Source organism: Gymnogyps californianus, chromosome 2 (assembly GCF_018139145.2).
Source record: "Gymnogyps californianus isolate 813 chromosome 2, ASM1813914v2, whole genome shotgun sequence".
NCBI lineage: Eukaryota > Metazoa > Chordata > Aves > Accipitriformes > Cathartidae > Gymnogyps > Gymnogyps californianus.
Window position 1 is genome coordinate 107,624,059 of NC_059472.1, and position 19,476 is coordinate 107,643,534.

Genomic DNA, 19,476 nt, shown 5'->3' on the forward strand with positions numbered 1-19,476 from the left:
TTCTAATGCCAGGAGTAAACGCACAACTGTCTTCTGTCTCTGCATTCCCCCCTATTACTTATGTAGTTATACTGGACTGAGTCATAATCAAGTTCTAATCAAAGTACTGTGAGTAAAATTAAGGACTTTTTCAGACATCACTGCGCACCTATCTGTGTAAAAGTCAGCTTAATATTTCTGATTTGTCTGGAATGTTTTATCATTACATTTGGCATAGTAATGTTCTCCTTGCCCACTCAATCTTTAATCCATTCCCAATTTTGATAGATTGTCTATTTTATTATGAAACTAATATTATGGGATATTGCCAGTGCAAAGTTATGACAACAATATATGAAAATGATCATTTTTCTGCAAAATTGACACTGTCTCAAAAATTCACATTCAAATATGTGGTACTTCTCTTACAGTAAAAGCTGTAGTTATTTTCACAGAAAAGGTCTATCTAGTGTCTGCCGTACTACTTTGAGGCAGTACCCATTTTATTGTAATTACTTTTCTCTTTAAATTCTCCAATATATTTTTGACAAAATATTGTACTGCAGTGCCAAAATGCAACCTTTAAATCTTTTCTTCAGCAAAGGCAACACCAGTGCCTATAGTATATATTTGCTATATTGACACCAGGAGACCAGAATATAGAGACACACTTATTTTTGAAATCAGGGAAAGAGAAAGTTTGGAGAACAAAACATTTGCATACACGTGGTATCTCTTTCAAAGATGAAACAGGAAAATTTAAATCAGAAGAGTATACGTGTTCAAAGCCTTCTAATGCTGTACAAGCTCTCTGAACACAAATTCAATGGATTGAGTGTTCTGAGTATTTTCTAAGATCAAGAAATGTAGCAGTGAGATAGGATGAATGTCATAACATTACTGGTTTTAAAACTGATCATTTAACTTCTGCATCTGTGACATATGTTTGAACTTTAATAATACAAAGTTTTAGTAGTCAAAATACCTGTAACTATTGTATTCAGATCTCTAGCAAAGAAATCTACTGGATTCCTTTTCACATTGAAAACTTATCATCACCAAAGAATGGATAATTCTTTCTGCTAGCCACCTAGCAGTTTGCAAAAACCCAAACATACTACCCTCTGAATTCAAGAGGCGGTTGTCCCTTTCCTAACCAATTATGCATATTTGCAGAAAAAAAGCATTTGACACCTTCTTATCTGAACTTACTCCTAATGAAACTAATGAAAACATCTTCTTTGATGACAATAACCAAGTGGGGAAAATGTTTGAAGTTCCCCATTATTCTCACCTCTACATCCTCTTCTTGGAAATATTATTTATTAACAGCCCTAACTTGGAGTGCTTATGAAGAAAAATAAGGAGAAAGACATACATATAGACGGAATACAACAAAAATAACTTTGCCTCATAAGGTGCAGATTGTGAATATAAAGATTAGGTTTCTAATATGCATCCAAAAGACTGGCTTTAAGTTGCAAGTAAGCTCTAATTACCAGAAATATATAGCAAAATAACTAACATATATATAGCAATATTCATGTGGGAGCATACTAAAATAAATGGGTTCCTCAGGTCCAAGTCAGAAATAAAGTTTCCTCAGATTCACAGCTTGAGAGAGTTAAAATGCAAAAGTACCATGTTGCAAAAGCAGACTTCTTATTTTGAAATAAAACCGGACATGAAGTTTAGGACACTGCTGTTCTTTTGATATAACTTTAGAAGACCTTTCAGATTGTAAAAGATAATAAGGAAAAACAAAACCCCCATAGCTTATGCAAAGGGACCATGTATTTGGGTGAACAGATGTGGGAATGACACTTCAGGGAATTAATGATTGATTTTCATATCCCACTAGAACAATATCTCCCGGCACACTTTTTTTATGGAAGGATGCTGGAGTTATAAAGTACAGGTCAACAATTAGAAGTCAAGCAGACTTCAGAATCCAACTGAAATGACAACAAATCAACTTGTGTTTTGACTGAGAAGGGTATAAAAGCTACCTGGAGAAACTAGACAACATATCCTTCACAACCAAAGAGTCAGAGGTAAAAGACACTTCAGAAGAAATCAATCAATCTCCAGAAATGTAATAATGTTCTGGGGATTTTATCTATGAAAATGAACAGAATTTAACACTGGATGTATTATGTATGGCATTTCTTTTCATTTTCTCCTATGTGTGCTTAATAACTTCATTTAATGAGAATGTCTCAGGCTGTTCTGACAAATCTAAGGTAGTATGTTTTGACGACAAAATTATTTTCAGGCTTTAGCATGTGGCAACTGGCTATGCTAGAACTCTTATTTGAGGCAATATGCTAAAAAACCCTATTCAGGATATTAGCTGAACTAAGGATATTGGAAAAGACGCATGTTGCAACAACAGGAAGCTTAAGTCTTGTGACAGATCAACTTTAATTTGGTAGTATTTGTCTTAGACTGTGATATCATCATTGCCACAACGTTTCCTAGAAGTGTGTGTCATCAGTATCTGCAGGATTAGAATCTATTTTTAATTAACTATGTATTAGTTTTGTAACATTATTTAGACACTAATTTCCATATGTATTTTTAATGATTCCATTGGTAGGAGATAATGAAATGAGAATAACCTTGAAAGTATTTTTTCCCTTTCTACTTAGGGTACTTCATATGACATTAAATTTTCTATCACTTGGGTAATGTTATGACTATTTATAGTACCACATTTATGTTTTATTTTGATTAGCTATGCACCTTGTAAGTTTGAAAAAAAATTCCACACTGATAAATTCTACTTTCAAAATTTGTATTCTCTGCCTGAAGCTTTCACGTGCAACCTCACATGTGTGGGACACTTCAAAAGTACAGCTTACAACTCTTTTTTGATCTTAGCATTTGAGCTCGCTGAGAATTCTGCTTGAACAAAGATTGCAGGTCATTGCTGAATTGGATGTTTTTAAAAAAACCTGGCTAGCAGTACGAAAAATAATATTGACACTTGAGTTAAAAAACCCTTAATGACCTTCCCCTATAAGATAGTAGTGTATCAAAAATATTTTTGGCATGCTAAATAGGCTTTTTAATACAGAAATTATATAGACAATATAGTCTACATATAAATATATTATAAAACAATATAATAAAAATAATATATAAAAATAAATATATTCTGTAATTATTATAGAAATTAATATAGAAATCCAAGACTTTGATGGCCTTTTTTGATTTTCATAAATGCTAACATAGGAGAGCAAGAGGAATAAACATTCAAGTCCCAATTTGCAAGAACTCTTTTTAGGACATGGTCTGTCAATAAACAGAAATACTGAACAATCTAAGGCTTCAATTTACGAAAGACTCTTAATTATTCACAATCATGACAGCTTTTAAAAAAATCAGCAAAAGGTTAAGACCTATCCTGAACAATGATACTTTTTTTTTTCTTCAGGATTCCACACTTGAAAAGATAAGTTTGTCTCTCTTCTCAGTGCCATTTAATTAAACTACTAATGGAAGGTTCCCGTTTCAGAGAACGGTCTCTGAAATGTTCAGAGAGGATCTGGGAAATCACTCCAAGTTAGATTGACTTTTGCACAGAACTTGTTAGGGTTTATTTTGCAAGGATAAGGAGGTGTAAAAAGATTCTTAAAAGTGAAATTAAGTTTAGTATTTTACTTTTTGATGAGCAGCACTTAGCCATTTTAGCTATATTAAGATCTACGTGAATGAATTACATCCTGAGCTCCATTTCACCCATTATGTAGATTAAAAGACAGCAGCACTTTAAGCAGATATTTGTTTTGACATATTTTTACCTCCAAAGAAATATTTCTCTCCAGTCTTAACTTGTAGAGGGCTGTTTGTTCGAACAGCTGAAGCTTCATCGCCATCAATGGTGAGGACAGCAAAATTTTCCTTAGCTAGGAATCGAACTTCATGCCACTGCCCGTCATTGAGACCAGAGCCTATGAAGAACAGAAAACATTGGAATATTTTACTTAGTCCAATACTTATTATCTTTAAGCGTTTTGTGTGTCTCTCTCCCAGGCTCATTATGTAAGGTTTAACGAAGGCTATTGCAGAAATGAAATAATTTTAGTGTAATAACAAGGCATTGTTATTAAAGTAACTATTACCAAAAAAATAACATTATATCATAAATACAAGTCTTGGAACTACAAAAGTGTCCATCCTGTCAGGTATAATTGTATCTAACTACAGATGTTATCACTCAACTTTCCCATCAAAAGGCCATATTCTACATTTTACTAATAAAGAATATCTCTTGTTTCTATGATGAAATTCAAAAGGAAAAGATATTGATTAATCCATTTACCTATAGTTAGTAACAAGCCCAAAGGACACATTATGCTCGTGATTGCTGCCTTTATCAAAAGACAGATATTTCCAAGAGAAGGGAAAGAAAAAATAGGAGGGGGGAAAGGCTCATGTGGAAGGTGAGTTCACAGCTAATCCTGTCATTGGGATGTGGGGCTAGTCACAGAAGATGAAGACATTATCACAGAGGCACTGCAAAACCAGCAAACGTCTGCCAAAAACTGCAATCTTAGGGGAGCACCATCCTCCCAATACTGACAGCAGTGAAGCAAATAGATGTGTTCATTTATTCAGATCTTTTAAAAAAACAGAATTTATATACTTCTGACATCATTGTCTCCAGCAGCTGGCAGGAAGCCAGGAAGCCAGTTTGTCTGTCACGTTAAGCTGCCATTGAAGAACAGCGAAAGAGTACTAGCTTGTTCTGGTCATTACCGTGCAGGCAGGTTTTGTTGGGTCAGCAAGTTAAGTAGCAAACACTCCAGTAAAAGCAAATTCCAAATTATAACACCTCTTACAAGTGACATTTTCTCCACCTAGATAAAGGTGCTAAGTCACCTTAGCAAAATGTCATTTGCCAAAATAAACCACAATGCAATAGACTGTTTCTAAAATTAAGTGTGATGCACAATATCAGCTGAAGTATAATGGAAGATAAACTTTCCAAATATTCAAAAGAATGTTGTCTTCTATGAACAAAGAATAACATTAATGGCAAACAGATATACCTAGACATTTAATGAATATTTTTTTCCTACTGCTTCCATGTGTTTAAGATACAAGAATGATTGCTGAAATGACATGGAGTGTTATACCTTGGAATATTCTTGGAATATTCATTAGTGTGAACAGAAGTGGCTGAAACCTCTTAAAAAATGTATCAGTAAGAAATGTTTCTACCATAACCTGTTCAATCTAGTGTAAGAATAGACAAAAGACTTAATATACTATAATGGCAAGGACCTGCAGGAGGAAAGGACTTCCTCTGAAGCCTGAGGTGCCCTTGCAGGACCGCTTCACCACTCTGCAGACTGAAGAGGAAAGACCCATCACATCAGGAGAGGCACTGGAGCTGAGTAAGGCAGCCTGATTTGCTCCCCGTATAACAACCAGTGCAACTAAAAAAAGGCAACAGGTGATAGCAATAGGCAACTCTCTTCTGAGAGGTATGGAGGCACCCATCTGCCAACCTGCACTCTCTAGAGAGGTGTGCTGCTTACCGGAGGCTTGTATCAAGCATGTCACCAAGAGACTACCAAGCCTAGTACAGTCCACTGACTATTATCCGCTGCTGGTTTTTTACATGGGCACCAGTGATACAGCCAGGAGCAGTCTGAGGAGTATCAAGAAGGATTACAGAGCCCTGGGAGCGGTGGTAAGGGACTCTGGGGTTCAGGTAGTTTTTTCCTCCATCCTCCTGTTCAAAGGGAAGGGGTTTGAAAGGGCCAGTCGAATCTGGCAATTCAAATGGTTACGGGACCGGTGCCACAGCCAGGGATTTGGCTACTTAGACCATGGGACTCACTTTGAGAAACCTGGTCTACTGGGGGCTGACAGGGTCCATCTGTCAGAGAAGGGGATGAGTCTTGCCAAGCTGGTGAGGAGGGTTTTAAACTAAAGTTGCTGGGGGAGGCGGACCTCAATTCATCCCACTCCTACCAGTTTGATACCAGTGCCAGCAATAGATGCCTAGAGCCTGGAGAAGGATCACAGGTCAGCAGGAGAGCACCTGAAGAGCAGCACAAAGGAATTCCAGCCAGTAAGTCAGCTTTATCAGGGACCCAACTTAAACACCTCTATGCAAACGCATGTAGCATGGGGAATAAACAAGAGGAGTTGAGGCGTGCGCACGCTTGCAGTGTTATGATCTTATTGGGATCACGGAGACGTGATGGGATGGCTCCTATGACTGTAGTGTTGGAATGGAAGGATACAGGCTCTTTAGGAAGGACAGGCAGGGGAGACGAGGAGGGGGTGTCGCCCTCTATGTCATTGGCCAGCTGGAGTGCATGGAGCTTTGCCTGGGGATGGATGAGGAGCTGACTGAGAGCCTATAAGTCAGGATTAAAGGGAGGGCAGGGACAGGTGACATTATAGTGAGGCTTTGCTACAGGCCACCCGACCAGGAAGACTGAGTGGATGAAGCCCTCTATAGACAGACAGGAGCAGCCTCACGTTCACAAGCTCTGGTCCTCAGGGGGGACTTCAACCACCCCAATATCTGTTGGAGGGACAACATAGTGGGGCATAAGCAATCCAGGAGGTTCCTGGAACGCACTGATGACAACTTCCTTCTCCAAGTGATAGAGGAACCAATGAGGAGAGGTGTTATGCTGGACCTTGTTCTCACCAACAAGGAGGGGCTGGTGGGGAATGTAAAGCTCAAGGGCAGCCTTGGCCCCAGTGACCATGAAATGGTGGAGTTTAAGATCCTTAGGGCATCGAGGAGGGTGCACAGCAAGCTCGCTACCCTGGTATTAAGGAGAGCAGACTTTAGCCTCTTCAGGGAGCTGCTTGGTAGAGTACCATGGGATAAAGCCCTGGAGGGAAGAGGGGCCCAAGAAAGCTGGTCAATATTCAAGGATCACCAAGCTCAAGATCATTCCTGAGTGATCAAGGATCATCCCAAGCTCAGAAGCGATGCATACCAACAAAGAGGAAGTCAGGCAAAAATGCCAAGAGGCCTGTGTGGATGAACAAGGAGCTCCTGGACAAACTCAAATACAAAAGGGAAGTCTACAGAGGGTGGAAGCAAGGACAGGTAGCCTGGGAGGAATACAGAGAAGTTGTCCGAGCAGCCAGGGATCCGGTTACGAAAGCCAAAGCCCTGATAGAATTAAATCTGGCCAGGGACGTCCAGGGCAACAATAAAAGCTTCTGTAGGTACCTCGGTAATAAAAGGAAGACTAGGGAAAATGTGGGCCCTCTCCGGAAGGAAACGGGAGACCTGGTTACCTGGGATATGGAGAAGGCTGAGGTACTCAATGACTTTTTTGCCTCAGTCTTCACCGGCAAGAGCTCCAGCCACACCCCCCAAGTCGCACAAGGCAAAGGCAGGGACTGGGAGAATTAAGAACTACCCACTGCAGGGGAAGATCAGGTTTGAGATCATCTAAGGAACCTGAAGGTGCACAAGTTCATGGGACCTGATGAGATGCATCTACAGGTCCTGAGGAAACTGGCAGATGAAGTGGCTAAGCCACTATCCATCATATTTGAGAAGTTGTGGCAGTCCGGGGAAGTTCCCACTGACTGGAAAAGGGGAAACATAACCCCCATTTTTAAAAAGGGAAAAAAGGAAGACCTGGGGAACTACAGGCCAGTCAGTCTCACCTCTGTGCCCAGCAAGATCATGGAGCAGATCCTCCTGGAAACTGTGCTAGGGCACATGGAAAATAAGGAGGTGATTGGTGACAGCCAATATGGCTTCACTAAGGGCAAATTGTGCCTGACAAATTTGGTGGCCTTCTACGCCAGGGTTACAGCATTGGTGGATAAGGGAAGAACAACGGATGTCATCTGCCTGGACTCCTGCAAAGCATTTGACACTGTCCTGCATGACATCCTTGTCTCTAAATTGGAGAGACATGGATTTGATGGATGGACCACTTGGTGGATAAGGAATTGGCTGAATGGTCGCACTCAAAGGGTTGCGGTCAACGGCTCGATGTCCGAGTGGAGACCAGTGATAAGTGGCGTTCCTCAGGGGTTGGTATTGGGACCGCCGCTGTTTAACATCTTTGTCAGCAACATGGACAGTGGGATTGAGCGCACCCTCAGCAAGTTTGCTGACAACACCAAGCTGCATGGTGCAGTCAACACGCTGGAGGGAAGGGATGCCATTCAGAGGGACCTTGACAGGCTTGAGAAGTGGGCCCGTGTGAACCTCATGGTTCAACAAGGCCAAGTGCAAGGTCCTGCACATGGGTCAGGGCAATCCCCAGTATCAATACAGGCTGGGCAAGGAGTGGATTGAGAGCAGCCTTGCAGAGAAAGACTTGGGGATATTAGTGGATGAAAAACTGAATATGAGCCAGCAATGTGCACTCGCAGCCCAGAAAGCCAATCGCATCCTGGGCTGCATCAAAAGAAATGTGGCCAGCAGGTTGAGGGAGGTGATTCTCCCTCTCTACTCTGCTCTCATAAGACCCCAGCTGGAGTACTGTGTTCAGCTGTGGGGCCCCCAGCATAAGAAAGACATGGGCCTGCTCAAGCAGGTCCAGATGAGGGCCACAAAGATGATCAGGGGGCTGGAGCACCTCTCTGATGAGGACAGGCTGAGAGAGTTGAGGTTGTTTAGCCTAGAGAAGAGAAGGCTCCAGCAAGACCTTAGAGCAGCCTTCCAGTACTTAAAGGGGGCCTACAGGAAAGATGGGGAGAGACTTTTTATCAGGGAGTGTAGTGATAGGATGACGGGTAATGTTTTTAAACTGAAAGAGGGTAGATTTAGATTAGATATTAGGAAGAAAGTCTTTACTGTGAGGGTGGTGAGACACTGGAACAGGTTGCTCAGAGAAGTTGTGGATGCCCCCTCCCTGGAAGTGTTCAAGGCCAGGTTGGATGGGGCTTTGAGCAACCTGATCTAGTGGAAGGTATCCCTGCCCATGGCAGGGGGTTGGAACTAGGTGTTCTTTAAGGTCCCTTCCAACCCAAACTGTTCTATGATTCTATGATACTAACCATGAGAAAAGTTTGCTTTCTGTTTGTGAGCTCCTTTTTCATTACATTTGACAAACAAAGAAGAAACGTAAAAACACATTATTATAATCCAGATAAAATTAATTTCTACTGATAATAGAAAGTAAAAGAAGATACATTTTCTTATGGAATGAATCCCAAACCAAAATTGTTACAGTGTGTGTTTCTACAACTGAAGTTTATCAGAACATACTTAAAATCTCAATTTTACAGCTTGAGATGACCTATCATTATAAAAGTCTATGTCAGTTTTTATCGAGGTATTCAGTATTGCCTTAAACTGAGTAACAATGATTAGAGACTTCTGGACCAAATTAAAACTTGGCTATTAAAACACGAGGGATGAAAACAGTGGCATGGGCTGTTCATCAGTGAGTCCGGAGGGAGGTATGTCTAAAGCACTCTCTGGAAAGGGGGATATTGCAGAAACCAAGAAACAACAGGACAGTAGGCAAGAGAGTGTCAGCCTACCATGCACCACCATTTGTATTATATCAAAAGATAAGCTTTTGCACCTTGACAAACTGTGACTAGAGAAATGATGTCACACCTCCAGTGGGTTCTTCCAAACCTGTCCACCTCCCATGAGCATCCGAAACATCACTGGTTTTCTCTTGATCCTCGACTGAATTTGCAGTGGTGTCTGATGTATTTACATGGCAAATGTCTCTCTCTTAAAGCTTTCACAGTAGTAACTTTCAAGATCACTGCTGTTCGTGCTTTGATACATTTTTTTGAGATCATTCACCAAATAGACAAAGCCTTCTAACCAATTTAAACAGAATTAGATATAAACATATACAGAAAACTTTACCTGGTGCAGGTGCCCAGATGCTGGCAGCAGGGTCTGCTGCCTCTGTAGTCTCTGTGAGGACAGGCCAGGCTGGCCCATGCCGGACACAGCTGGTTCCAGCCGGCTCCAGTGGCCCCACCATAGGACACAACCCAGGCCCTCAGCCACAGGCAGGCGCCTCCGGGAAAGTGCAGTTAAGAAAGGGCAGAACGCTGCCCGGCAGTGAGGGGTGAGGGGAAAAGTGTGAGAAACAGCCCTGCGAGCCCCGAAGGGAGAGCAGGAGGAGGGAGAGGAGGGGCTCCAGCTGCCCCCACAGAAATTCCTCTGGAGAGCCCCCACCGGGGCAGGTGGATATCTCCTGAGGGAGCTGCGGCCTGTGGAGAGCCCATGCTGGAGCAGGAGAACAGCGTGAGGTGGTAGGAGCAGCAGAAAGGAGCCGCTGTGTCCTGACCATACCCCTGCATCCTCCTGTGTTGCTCGGGAGTAGGAGGTAGAGGAGTTGCGAGTGAGGAATTGAAGTTGAGCTTGGGAGAGGGAGGAGGAAAGGTGTTGTTTTAAATATTGTCTTTGTTTCTCACTACCTAAACCTATTTCAATTGGCAATAAATTAAATTAATTTTCCCCAAGTCGAGTCTATTTTAATTGCAACCATAATTGGTACATGATCTCCCTGTCTTTATCTCGCTCCATGAGCTTCTTAGTCTTATTTTCTCCCCTTGTCCTGTTGAGGAGGAGCAGTGAGAGAGTGGCTGGGTGTGTGTCTGCCAGCTGGCCAAGGTCAACCTACCACCACAACTGATGGAGCTAAAGACAGATGATTATGCCATGAAATTGGAAGTTCACTGTATTTCTTATAATAAACCTTAGTTTGCCATCCTCACCTCTTGAAGATATTCTTTCGTAAAAGAATGAATTGATGGCACTAATGAGAAAAGTATTTTAAATTGAATATCGAAGGAGGTGTAAAATACTTCTGTTATTTTAATCTGTATTTTTTGACTGCATACTTTAGTCTGCGCTGTACACACTAAGTAAGTTAGTCTCGCAATACTCATGTTGTTCTTGTATGACGTATTTTAAATAACACTAGAACAGGGACTGGAACCATGTATGCAGGCTAAAGAGACAATCTCATACATCAGACTATGTAGCTATTACTGCTGCATGCTTTATTCCCTGACTAATCTTTATCAGAGAGTTCAGCTTCCTCTTTTAGGAAGCGTGAGATGTAAAAAAAGAGAAAAATTAACTCAGCTCAGCTTCTCCCTGAACAAATAGCCTAAATACTGCAAAAAAAAACCCAAAAAGAAAGCCATCATTTCCATCGCAACCAATTTGTGAACTGGAATCCCTCCACACTTTTTTTTGGGGGGGGAAACTATTTGTCCAACTGAACATGAATTTCTGCACATCTTGGAAGGTCCCAAAACTTTGTTTCTTAAAGCACGGAAACAGGTGATGCTATCTATCTGCTGAATTAACAAGTGAAAATGGTGCGCAATATGCTAGTCTAAGAGGTGCACAGTTACTTCTGCCTGTGTGGTATGCTCTCCCAGTGTGCAGTGAAGGGAAAACACCCAAAGCTCACTAGCACCACACTGAAAAACTGAACATTGCAATGGCTCAAGGCAAGAAGCAGGGGAGGGAAGGTGGATCAGAGCATAAGGAGCTGCAGGTTACCAGCAAAAACTAATTCCATGCATTCTCTCTGTGTGCACAGCATTTAGCAAAATATACTAAGGAGACACATTGCTGTCTGTAAGCTGCTTGCTAGAGGCATGATTGGAGAAGCATTGGTATTTTGCCTGTATTAAAAATATTTGCCCCTACAAGTTGGCATCGTTCCTGTCAGTTCCTGAAAGGTCACGCCGTCTGTTTTATGAACTCTTCACTGTATTGACTATAAAATGATCACGAGTTAAGGCTGTCTTCTTCTTAGCTACATGTATTAACCATCCTTATGGAGCTTTACAGTATGACAGCAACATTCCAACTGTTCTGGCTCAAAGTTGCAACAAAAATTCAAGTGCAATTTTACGTTTGCTTAGAAAACTTTTTACTGCTACATTTTTCCATGGAGTTTACCTATGAATGCTGATGAGGATTGCTCACTAGCACTCAGCAAGTACTCACTATTGTCTTTACAGAATTGGGCTCCCCAATGGTGTAACTAAGAGCATCTTTGATTCCTGCCACTGTTTTTATCAGTTTTTTATTTACATGTGTTTTAGAGGCAGTAGTGTCAACCCTCCTTTCTTAATGTGATAATACTCTGTTCCAGGGACTTAAATTGTTATTGGAATACACGGTATATTCTCCCATAGGGGACAAGTTTGTACAGCTGCATGACCTATTTTTATTGTAATATTTTATTACATGACTCATATATTGAGGAATTATTTCTACTTGGACTTAAAAAAAGTCAAGCTTAACTGAGATCTTTCTGTAAACCAAGACTCAATATTAAGAGTAGAATATGGCTCTTTCTATTAAAAGAATTTTCAGCTGAAAAGTTTAGAATGGACAACATCCCAAATGCACAATGATGATTTCTCATTGCAGTCTAATCTCTAATATCTGAGCTGATACATATATTTATTTGCATTCTTTTTTTCTTACTGTAACTTTCTGGCAGAGAAGTTGAGAAAAAGAAGAAACACATACTGCTGCCACCACAAATTCCCTGCTGAGTTCTGGAAAAGCTGGTTTCATATGCAAATTAAATATGTTAATGAAATGCATTCTCCCTATCTAGGATTTCTATTTAAATGACATTATTTTAAAAGTAGGACTCTTGAGGTAGGCACTTCGATTGAACAAGAAGAAACAGATGTTTTGCTTATTACAGACATGGAAGAAGGACTAGATTAACGAATACCAAAAAAGTACAAGAGTTTAATACATAATGGAGAACTTAGAAAGATAACATCTGGTCCAGTTATGCCTTGGAGAAAATTATAGTAGCAAAAATCTCAAATTCTTCTACAGTTAATCTTGTGCGATCAAATCTTCCTGTAAAAGGTACTGACCCATGCAGTGGCTATTAATGAGTGCTAGATTATACAGTCTGCTGATATACATGGACAAAATTCTTTTGAAGTTAACAGCATAATATCTACTACATCAGAACAGAACCTCGTCGTAATTTTGATATATGACTGTAACCCAAAATTCAGTTAAAATGTTTAAGAATAAAACAGGGAAAGAATAGTATCTTTAGCACTCCATGAAGCGCTGAAGAAATGTAAGGCTGTGTGGCTGCATACTGGTCTTTAGTTACTACTGTTGTAGTAAAACTTTATATTGTAATTTCTTGTAAATTCTTATTAGGAGATGAAACCTTCAATACTGAGGATGGGGAGACTCCAGGGCAGAACAGGGAGCAGACACGTGAACAAACTTCAGAGGTGCTGGAAGCAAGGAGGCTTTCCTGGGTATTCAGCAATGACTGTGTGGATTCCCTGTAATCCAGGAATCCAGAAGTCCAGTCAAAGTTTCTCTGCTGATGGCAAGACCCACCCTGTCTGAGGCTGAAGGCAGAGGGAGAGGTTGGTTTGTCACTGCTTTCACTTTAGCCAGCCAGCACCATGTTTCTTCTGAGGATGGTGGTGTATTGAATTGATATTCCTGCTTAATCCCTTGCTAATTCAGTACAGCTTTGCACCAATATTTCTGACTATAAGAAAACAAGCCAACAATGTTTTGTTTGAAACATTCAGCTGTGTTCAAATATACAGCAATATATGCCATTAATATTCAATCGGAAAAAAATCACCAGGATGCAATTACAAGAGCCATGCTTTTCTGTGTTTAGCTAACTGTATTTTTAAACTGGAAAAACAAAATCACAGCTCTTCCTATGGTAATATTTTAGATAGTTTATGGAATAACCTATCTAATTACATAATCTGCTTTAGGATTTATGATTCAGAAAAGTCCTTTCCATTTTTAGTTTTATTCATTTTTCAGCTATCCAGATGATCAGTAAGCTAAGACAGTGGCAAATGCAGTCCTTGAAGGGATTTTAATGATGGAAAACCCTGTTCTCCAACAAAAACAAAACAGTTATGACAAAGTTTGTCATCATGATTAAGCTCAGGGTTCTTTTTTAATGTGAGTAGTTGGAAACATGCCAAAATTTTGCCCATTGGTGATATTTTATTTATATTGAGTTTTCTCTGCAAGTTAATGCCAGAAGAAAAAGATGAACATTTAGCTTTAAATACATCTCTAGCCTTGTATATATAGGATGTATTTAAAAACAAAAACAAAAAGTAGGTAATTTTCCTATTTCCATAGTTAATACTGTTGTGCAGTAAACTGAAAATACAGCAAATACATGCAACTACAATGCTGCAGGCTCTTTATAACATTCAAACCTATTCTTACAAGAGGCTTGACTACTGGTGATTTCAATGAAATGGACCTTAAACCTGGCAAATAATGGTCAAACTTGTAATGATTTTTTTGTTCTGTCTTTTACTAAAAACTAATAAAACCAGATGAAAGACTGTTTGCACTTGAATGACAGAAAAAGTAATGTTTTGCAAATTCTAAGCTTGTAGAATCTTATAGAACTGCTGAAACAATTTTAGCTTTTCAAGGACAGTCTTTTTCCTCTCCTCTCACTGCTCTTCTCACATTCTTTATTCTCAGGAATAAAAATTGCAGTGTTATTGTGCCTTAGATATGAAAATATATACACCTGGAAATTGGAATCTCTGTATGTGTTTCAGCTTGCAGAAAGGATGCTGTTGTTAATGAACAAATACACCTTTTTCCACTGGCCTCTTCCTCTATTCCAGTCCATGTCAAGTCAGAAAATGTTGGCTCTAATAATGCAATCTGGTGTCCTGGAATTGCACAGGATTTTGTACATGCTCAATGGTAATCATCTCAATGAATGGCTCCAGGATTAATCTTTACTAAAAAACAGACTATGGCCACACATCAATTACTTAGCATAACTGTTCCTAACTTCCTCAAAACTCTTTCCAGATCAGCATCTAGCTTTATCCTCTTTTTAACTGACAACACTATAATTACTATACAGCATTGTGGCCCATATTGAGATAACATATCATCATCTTTGTTGTGGTTTAACCCCAGTCAGCAACTAAGCACCACACAGCCGCTTCCCCCTCCTCCTCCCAGTGGGGTGAGGAGGAGGAAAGGAAAAAAAGTAAAACTCGTGGGTTGAGATAAGAACAGTTTAATAACTAAAGTAAAATATAATACTAACAATAGTAATAATGAAATATAATAATAATAACAGTAATGAAAAGGAAAATAACAAAAAAAGGAAGGGGGAGGGGAAGGAAAAAAAACCAGTGATGCACAATGCAATTGCTCACCACACGCTGACTGATGCCAGAGCCGCGATCCGTGCCTCCCGGCCAACTCCCCCCTGTTTATATCCTGGGCATGATGTTCCATGGTATGGAATACCCTTTTGGCTAGTTCAGGTCAGCTGCCCCGGCTATGCTCCCTCCCAGCTTCTTGCACACCTGCTTGCTGGCAGAGCATGGGAAACTGAAAAGTCCTTGGCTTAAGATAAGCGCTACTTAGCAACAACTAAAACATCAGAGTGTTATCAACATCATTCTCACACTAAATCCAAAACCCAGCACTGTACCAGCTACTAAGAAGAGAGTTAACTCTGTCCCAGCCAAAACCAGGACAATCTTTTAGAGCTGAAAACAGTTATCTACATCTTTAAGAGTACATAGAACACAATCAACTTACTTTCTTACTTAGAACCACAAACATGCTCATGCAAAATCTGATCTATTCTCAGATTTCAAATAATTTCAATAACCATTACTGAAACTGGTAATTTAACTACTCTTTATCCAGCATACACATTTCATATAAGAAACCTGCAGATTTTTTCAAAAAAGGGTTTATATTTCTTTTTTCTTATTTTTCTCTTGTAAATTATAAGAAATAAAACATCTTAGAAACAGCATTATACTCATAAAGCTTTAACTTCATTTTATAGTTTTTACAGTCACCTGCCAGATACCATTCTGCACTGAATTATTATTATTTTTATATGCTCAGCATCTTAATATTTTGATTTAAGTCAGCTAACCAGAACTTTCCTTTTCATCTTATAAAACTTAAAGGTACTTGTTTTATGACTACTATTCTGTCACATTTATCCATATTAGATATATTTCTTTAGCTTTTTTGAGGGAGGCCTTTCTGAATTTGAAGCCCTTCTGCATCACTACAATTATTTATAATATTTACTGTATATTTATTATTTAGATGGCTAAATTGTGAAAAGAATACAGCAGGTAACCTACTTTGCTTTTTCCTATCTTTGGACTAATCAAGTTTAGATACCTACAAAAGCATGATAGAGACAGTGCCTATTCTTTGCACATTGATGCTGGATAAATAATACAAAAAAATAAAATAACTAAATATTCCAGACAGGGGAGGAAAGTGAATCTGTAAATTTTAATTTCATAACACTGAAGTATTCAGTGAAAAGGAGCATAGACTAATTCTTATTTCCTTAGATTTTCTCACAGGTACCCAACTTGAACACTTTCACTTTGGCTTAAACAGAATACTTAATTACAAACAAAACAGAACTTGGTGGGGAGGGTTATGTTGGTAAGAAAAAGCAGATACAAAAACCAGAAAAATCTCCATGTGACTAAAGGTGAATTGACTTTTTCTTACCAACAGCAAAAATCAAATGTAACTTTGTTTTGATATTGAAATCCCTGAGACAAGCTTCCTAATGATGGCTCTGAATCAACAAAAAAGTTTAAAAACATGCTGTAGTAGGAGATCACTCGAGGGTATAAAAGTCATGCACATCTTTAAGTTGCCAAATTGAGGCCTAAATATGTCTCAGACATCCAAACAGGTCTTTTGATGCACGTTTTCTAGAAGTTATCAATGTATGATTGAAAGCTTGAAGCGTATGATGGGGGAAGAGGTGATCAAGCTTTATCACCTTACTTGTGGTACACTAAAATAGCTTTATGCTGTTCATTTGGCAATACTTCTAAATCAGCACCTGTAACACTTTCATTATGCTCCTGTTTAGAAGTTATACAAAGCTCTAGGCACAAGATTTTCTGAAAGGAAGTGCACATAGCAGCCCTTTTCATGTCTTAATCCTATTATACAAAAATCCTTTTTATCATTTGATCTTCATTCTACGTACGCCTCACATAATAAATAGTAGAAACATTGCACTTTTCTTCTAAACACAATATAGCATTTTTTACAAGGATTCAGCTGAACCTCTGCCTCTGTCACAGAGGCATGAACTGTAGAAAAAGCAAATCCACCGCTCCCCACCAGAAAAAAATACCAAATGTGGACATAATCTAGCAAACACCAATGACCAATCAATTATTCTTTGTTCATGATTATTTTTCATTAAACTCAAACTGCATTAAAACATTTATTCTTTAAACTTGGAATACTCCACTGCCAGAACCAAACAGTGCTATATCTGAAGACTGATTTTCTTTGAATGACTGTCCATGCTGTGGTTGAGACGCTATTAGTGACATCTTGAGGCTGGACTTAACCTTGCTTTAGACCAGTTCTGGAGCCATAAACAAAAGCAGTGAGCTCCGTGCAGCAGAAGGCAGTTTTGTGCACGAACCAGACACCTATAGAGGTGGAGGTAGAGGTTTACATGTAAACTACATTTAGTTTTTAGTTTGTTGCTGGAGTGTGTGTACAAAGCAAACCTCGCAATTGTCCCACATAGTGGACCTTGCTTTGTATTAGTATCAGTCTCAAAGCCTGAGGACTGTATTTCCTTCAGATGAAACTAAGTCCAAACTAACAAGCTCCAGTCTCAAGTGTGCAAATGACATTGCATGGACTTTCAGGTCTCAGCACGAACTGTTCTGCTCTGCAGATCCACTCCTATTGTGCTGCACTGCTTGCAACTGCAGACATAGCCAGGTCTAAAATGTTGAAAGCATTTGCTGAGGACATTGGGATCTCAATTTGAAAAGAAAACAGCCTGTTCTTTTCTATCGAAAGCCTTAAGGAAAAAAGTGATAAAACATCACCCTGCCATAGCACTCTGTGGGGTATTAGACCTACTGCAAGGGAGAAGTTCAGGTGGCATCTTCCTGCCCCAAGAAGAATATATTTGCCCCAGAATTTGCATGCATTTGCTGGCACAGATTAATTTTTCATTTGTGTTAAGGAGGTGTATGTTTTTCAAAACCAGAAAGCTAACAGAAAAAAAAAAAAGAGTAAATTTCTTAATGAACCAGAGTAAAGTCTTAGTATAAAGATCGCTTCAAATGACTCACTTTATTAACTAAAAATATATTTTTTATACGTTATTTTCTTTGTTAAGGGCACAGTAGCAGGCATACATAAAATAAAATGTAATAAAATATACTGTCTCAAAAGGAACCACAATAAAAATATTTGGACCTTAGGCAGTGGTTTTCTAAGAAAGCCATAAAAACATAATTAAAATGCTAGCATTGCAGGACTGCTTTGCATTTTACTGAATATTGCCTTTCACTGACTGCTCTTCGACAATGCAAGTTATACCTCTGTCGTGGTTTAACCCCAGCCGGCAGCTAAGCACCACGCAGCCGCTCGCTCACTGCCCCCCCACCCCTGGGATGGGGGAGAGAATCAGGAAAAAAAAACTTGTGAGTTGAGATAAAGACAGTTTAATAGGACAGAAAGGAATGAAAAACAATGATAATGATAATAATAATATGACAATAGCAATACTAAAAGAATTAAACTATACAAAGCAAGTGGTGCACAATGCAATCGCTCACCACTCGTTGACCGATGCCCAGTTAGTTCCCGAGCCGCGATCCCCCCTCCCAGTTAACTCCCCCCAGTTTATATACTGGGCATGATGTCATATGGTATGGAATAGCTCTTTGGCCAGTTTGGGTCAGCTGTCCTGGCGGTGTCCCCTCCCAGCTTCTTGTGCCCCTCCAGCCTTCTTGCTGGCTGGGCACGAGAAGCTGAAAAATCCTTGACTTCGTATAAACACTACTTAGCAACAACTAAAAACATCAGTGTGTTATCAACATTCTTTTCCTACTAAATCCAAACCACAGCACTATACCAGCTACTAGGAAGAAAATTAACTCTGTCCTAGCCGAAACCAGGACAACCTCGAAGTCAAGAAGAAATTCAGCTGAAAACATGTACTCTGACTCTGCCTACGAACTTTATCTTAGGTTTTAAAAGCATATTTCATGCATTCATTTAGGAGGGACTATCTAATGAAAGCAGCCTTTCAGCATAAAAGAAGTTCTAAGAAGCAAAGAAACTTGAAAATGTCTCCAGCCCTTCCGTTTCCCTGCCAGTTCAGTATGGCAGCATTTCCTCTCATCTGTACCTTTCACTAGGGATTGTCAAAGAGGAATGTGTAGTTTAAATGACTAAATGTTATGCCTTTTAAAAGGTATCAAACTATTTTTCAAATATACATTGCCTTATTTTGCTGCTCCTTACCACAGCATTAGATGAACCCTGAATTTCAGTAAAGTTTCCCCAGACTCCAGCCCACACCAGATGAGAAAGGAAAGGCAGTTCTTTCAAATACAGCTGCTCAGTGGTGGATTGTTCAGCACAGCAGTGAGATCAGAGCTGAGCACTGCTACAGTACTGGGTGCTAGAAGCGCTACCTTTGAAATCCAGACTGA

At 39.6% G+C, this 19,476-nt stretch overlaps 1 protein-coding gene across 1 annotated transcript in view; it reads right to left on the reverse strand.

Moving 5' to 3' along the window:
- Positions 1 to 19,476, reverse strand: part of CNTNAP2 (contactin associated protein 2) — a 1,235,323-nt gene that overhangs the window by 563,148 nt on the left and 652,699 nt on the right. Inside the window, exon 9 of the mRNA XM_050890726.1 lies at positions 3,786 to 3,935. Coding sequence (XP_050746683.1) covers positions 3,786 to 3,935 — 150 coding nt within the window. The remainder of the gene's footprint in view (positions 1 to 3,785; positions 3,936 to 19,476) is intronic.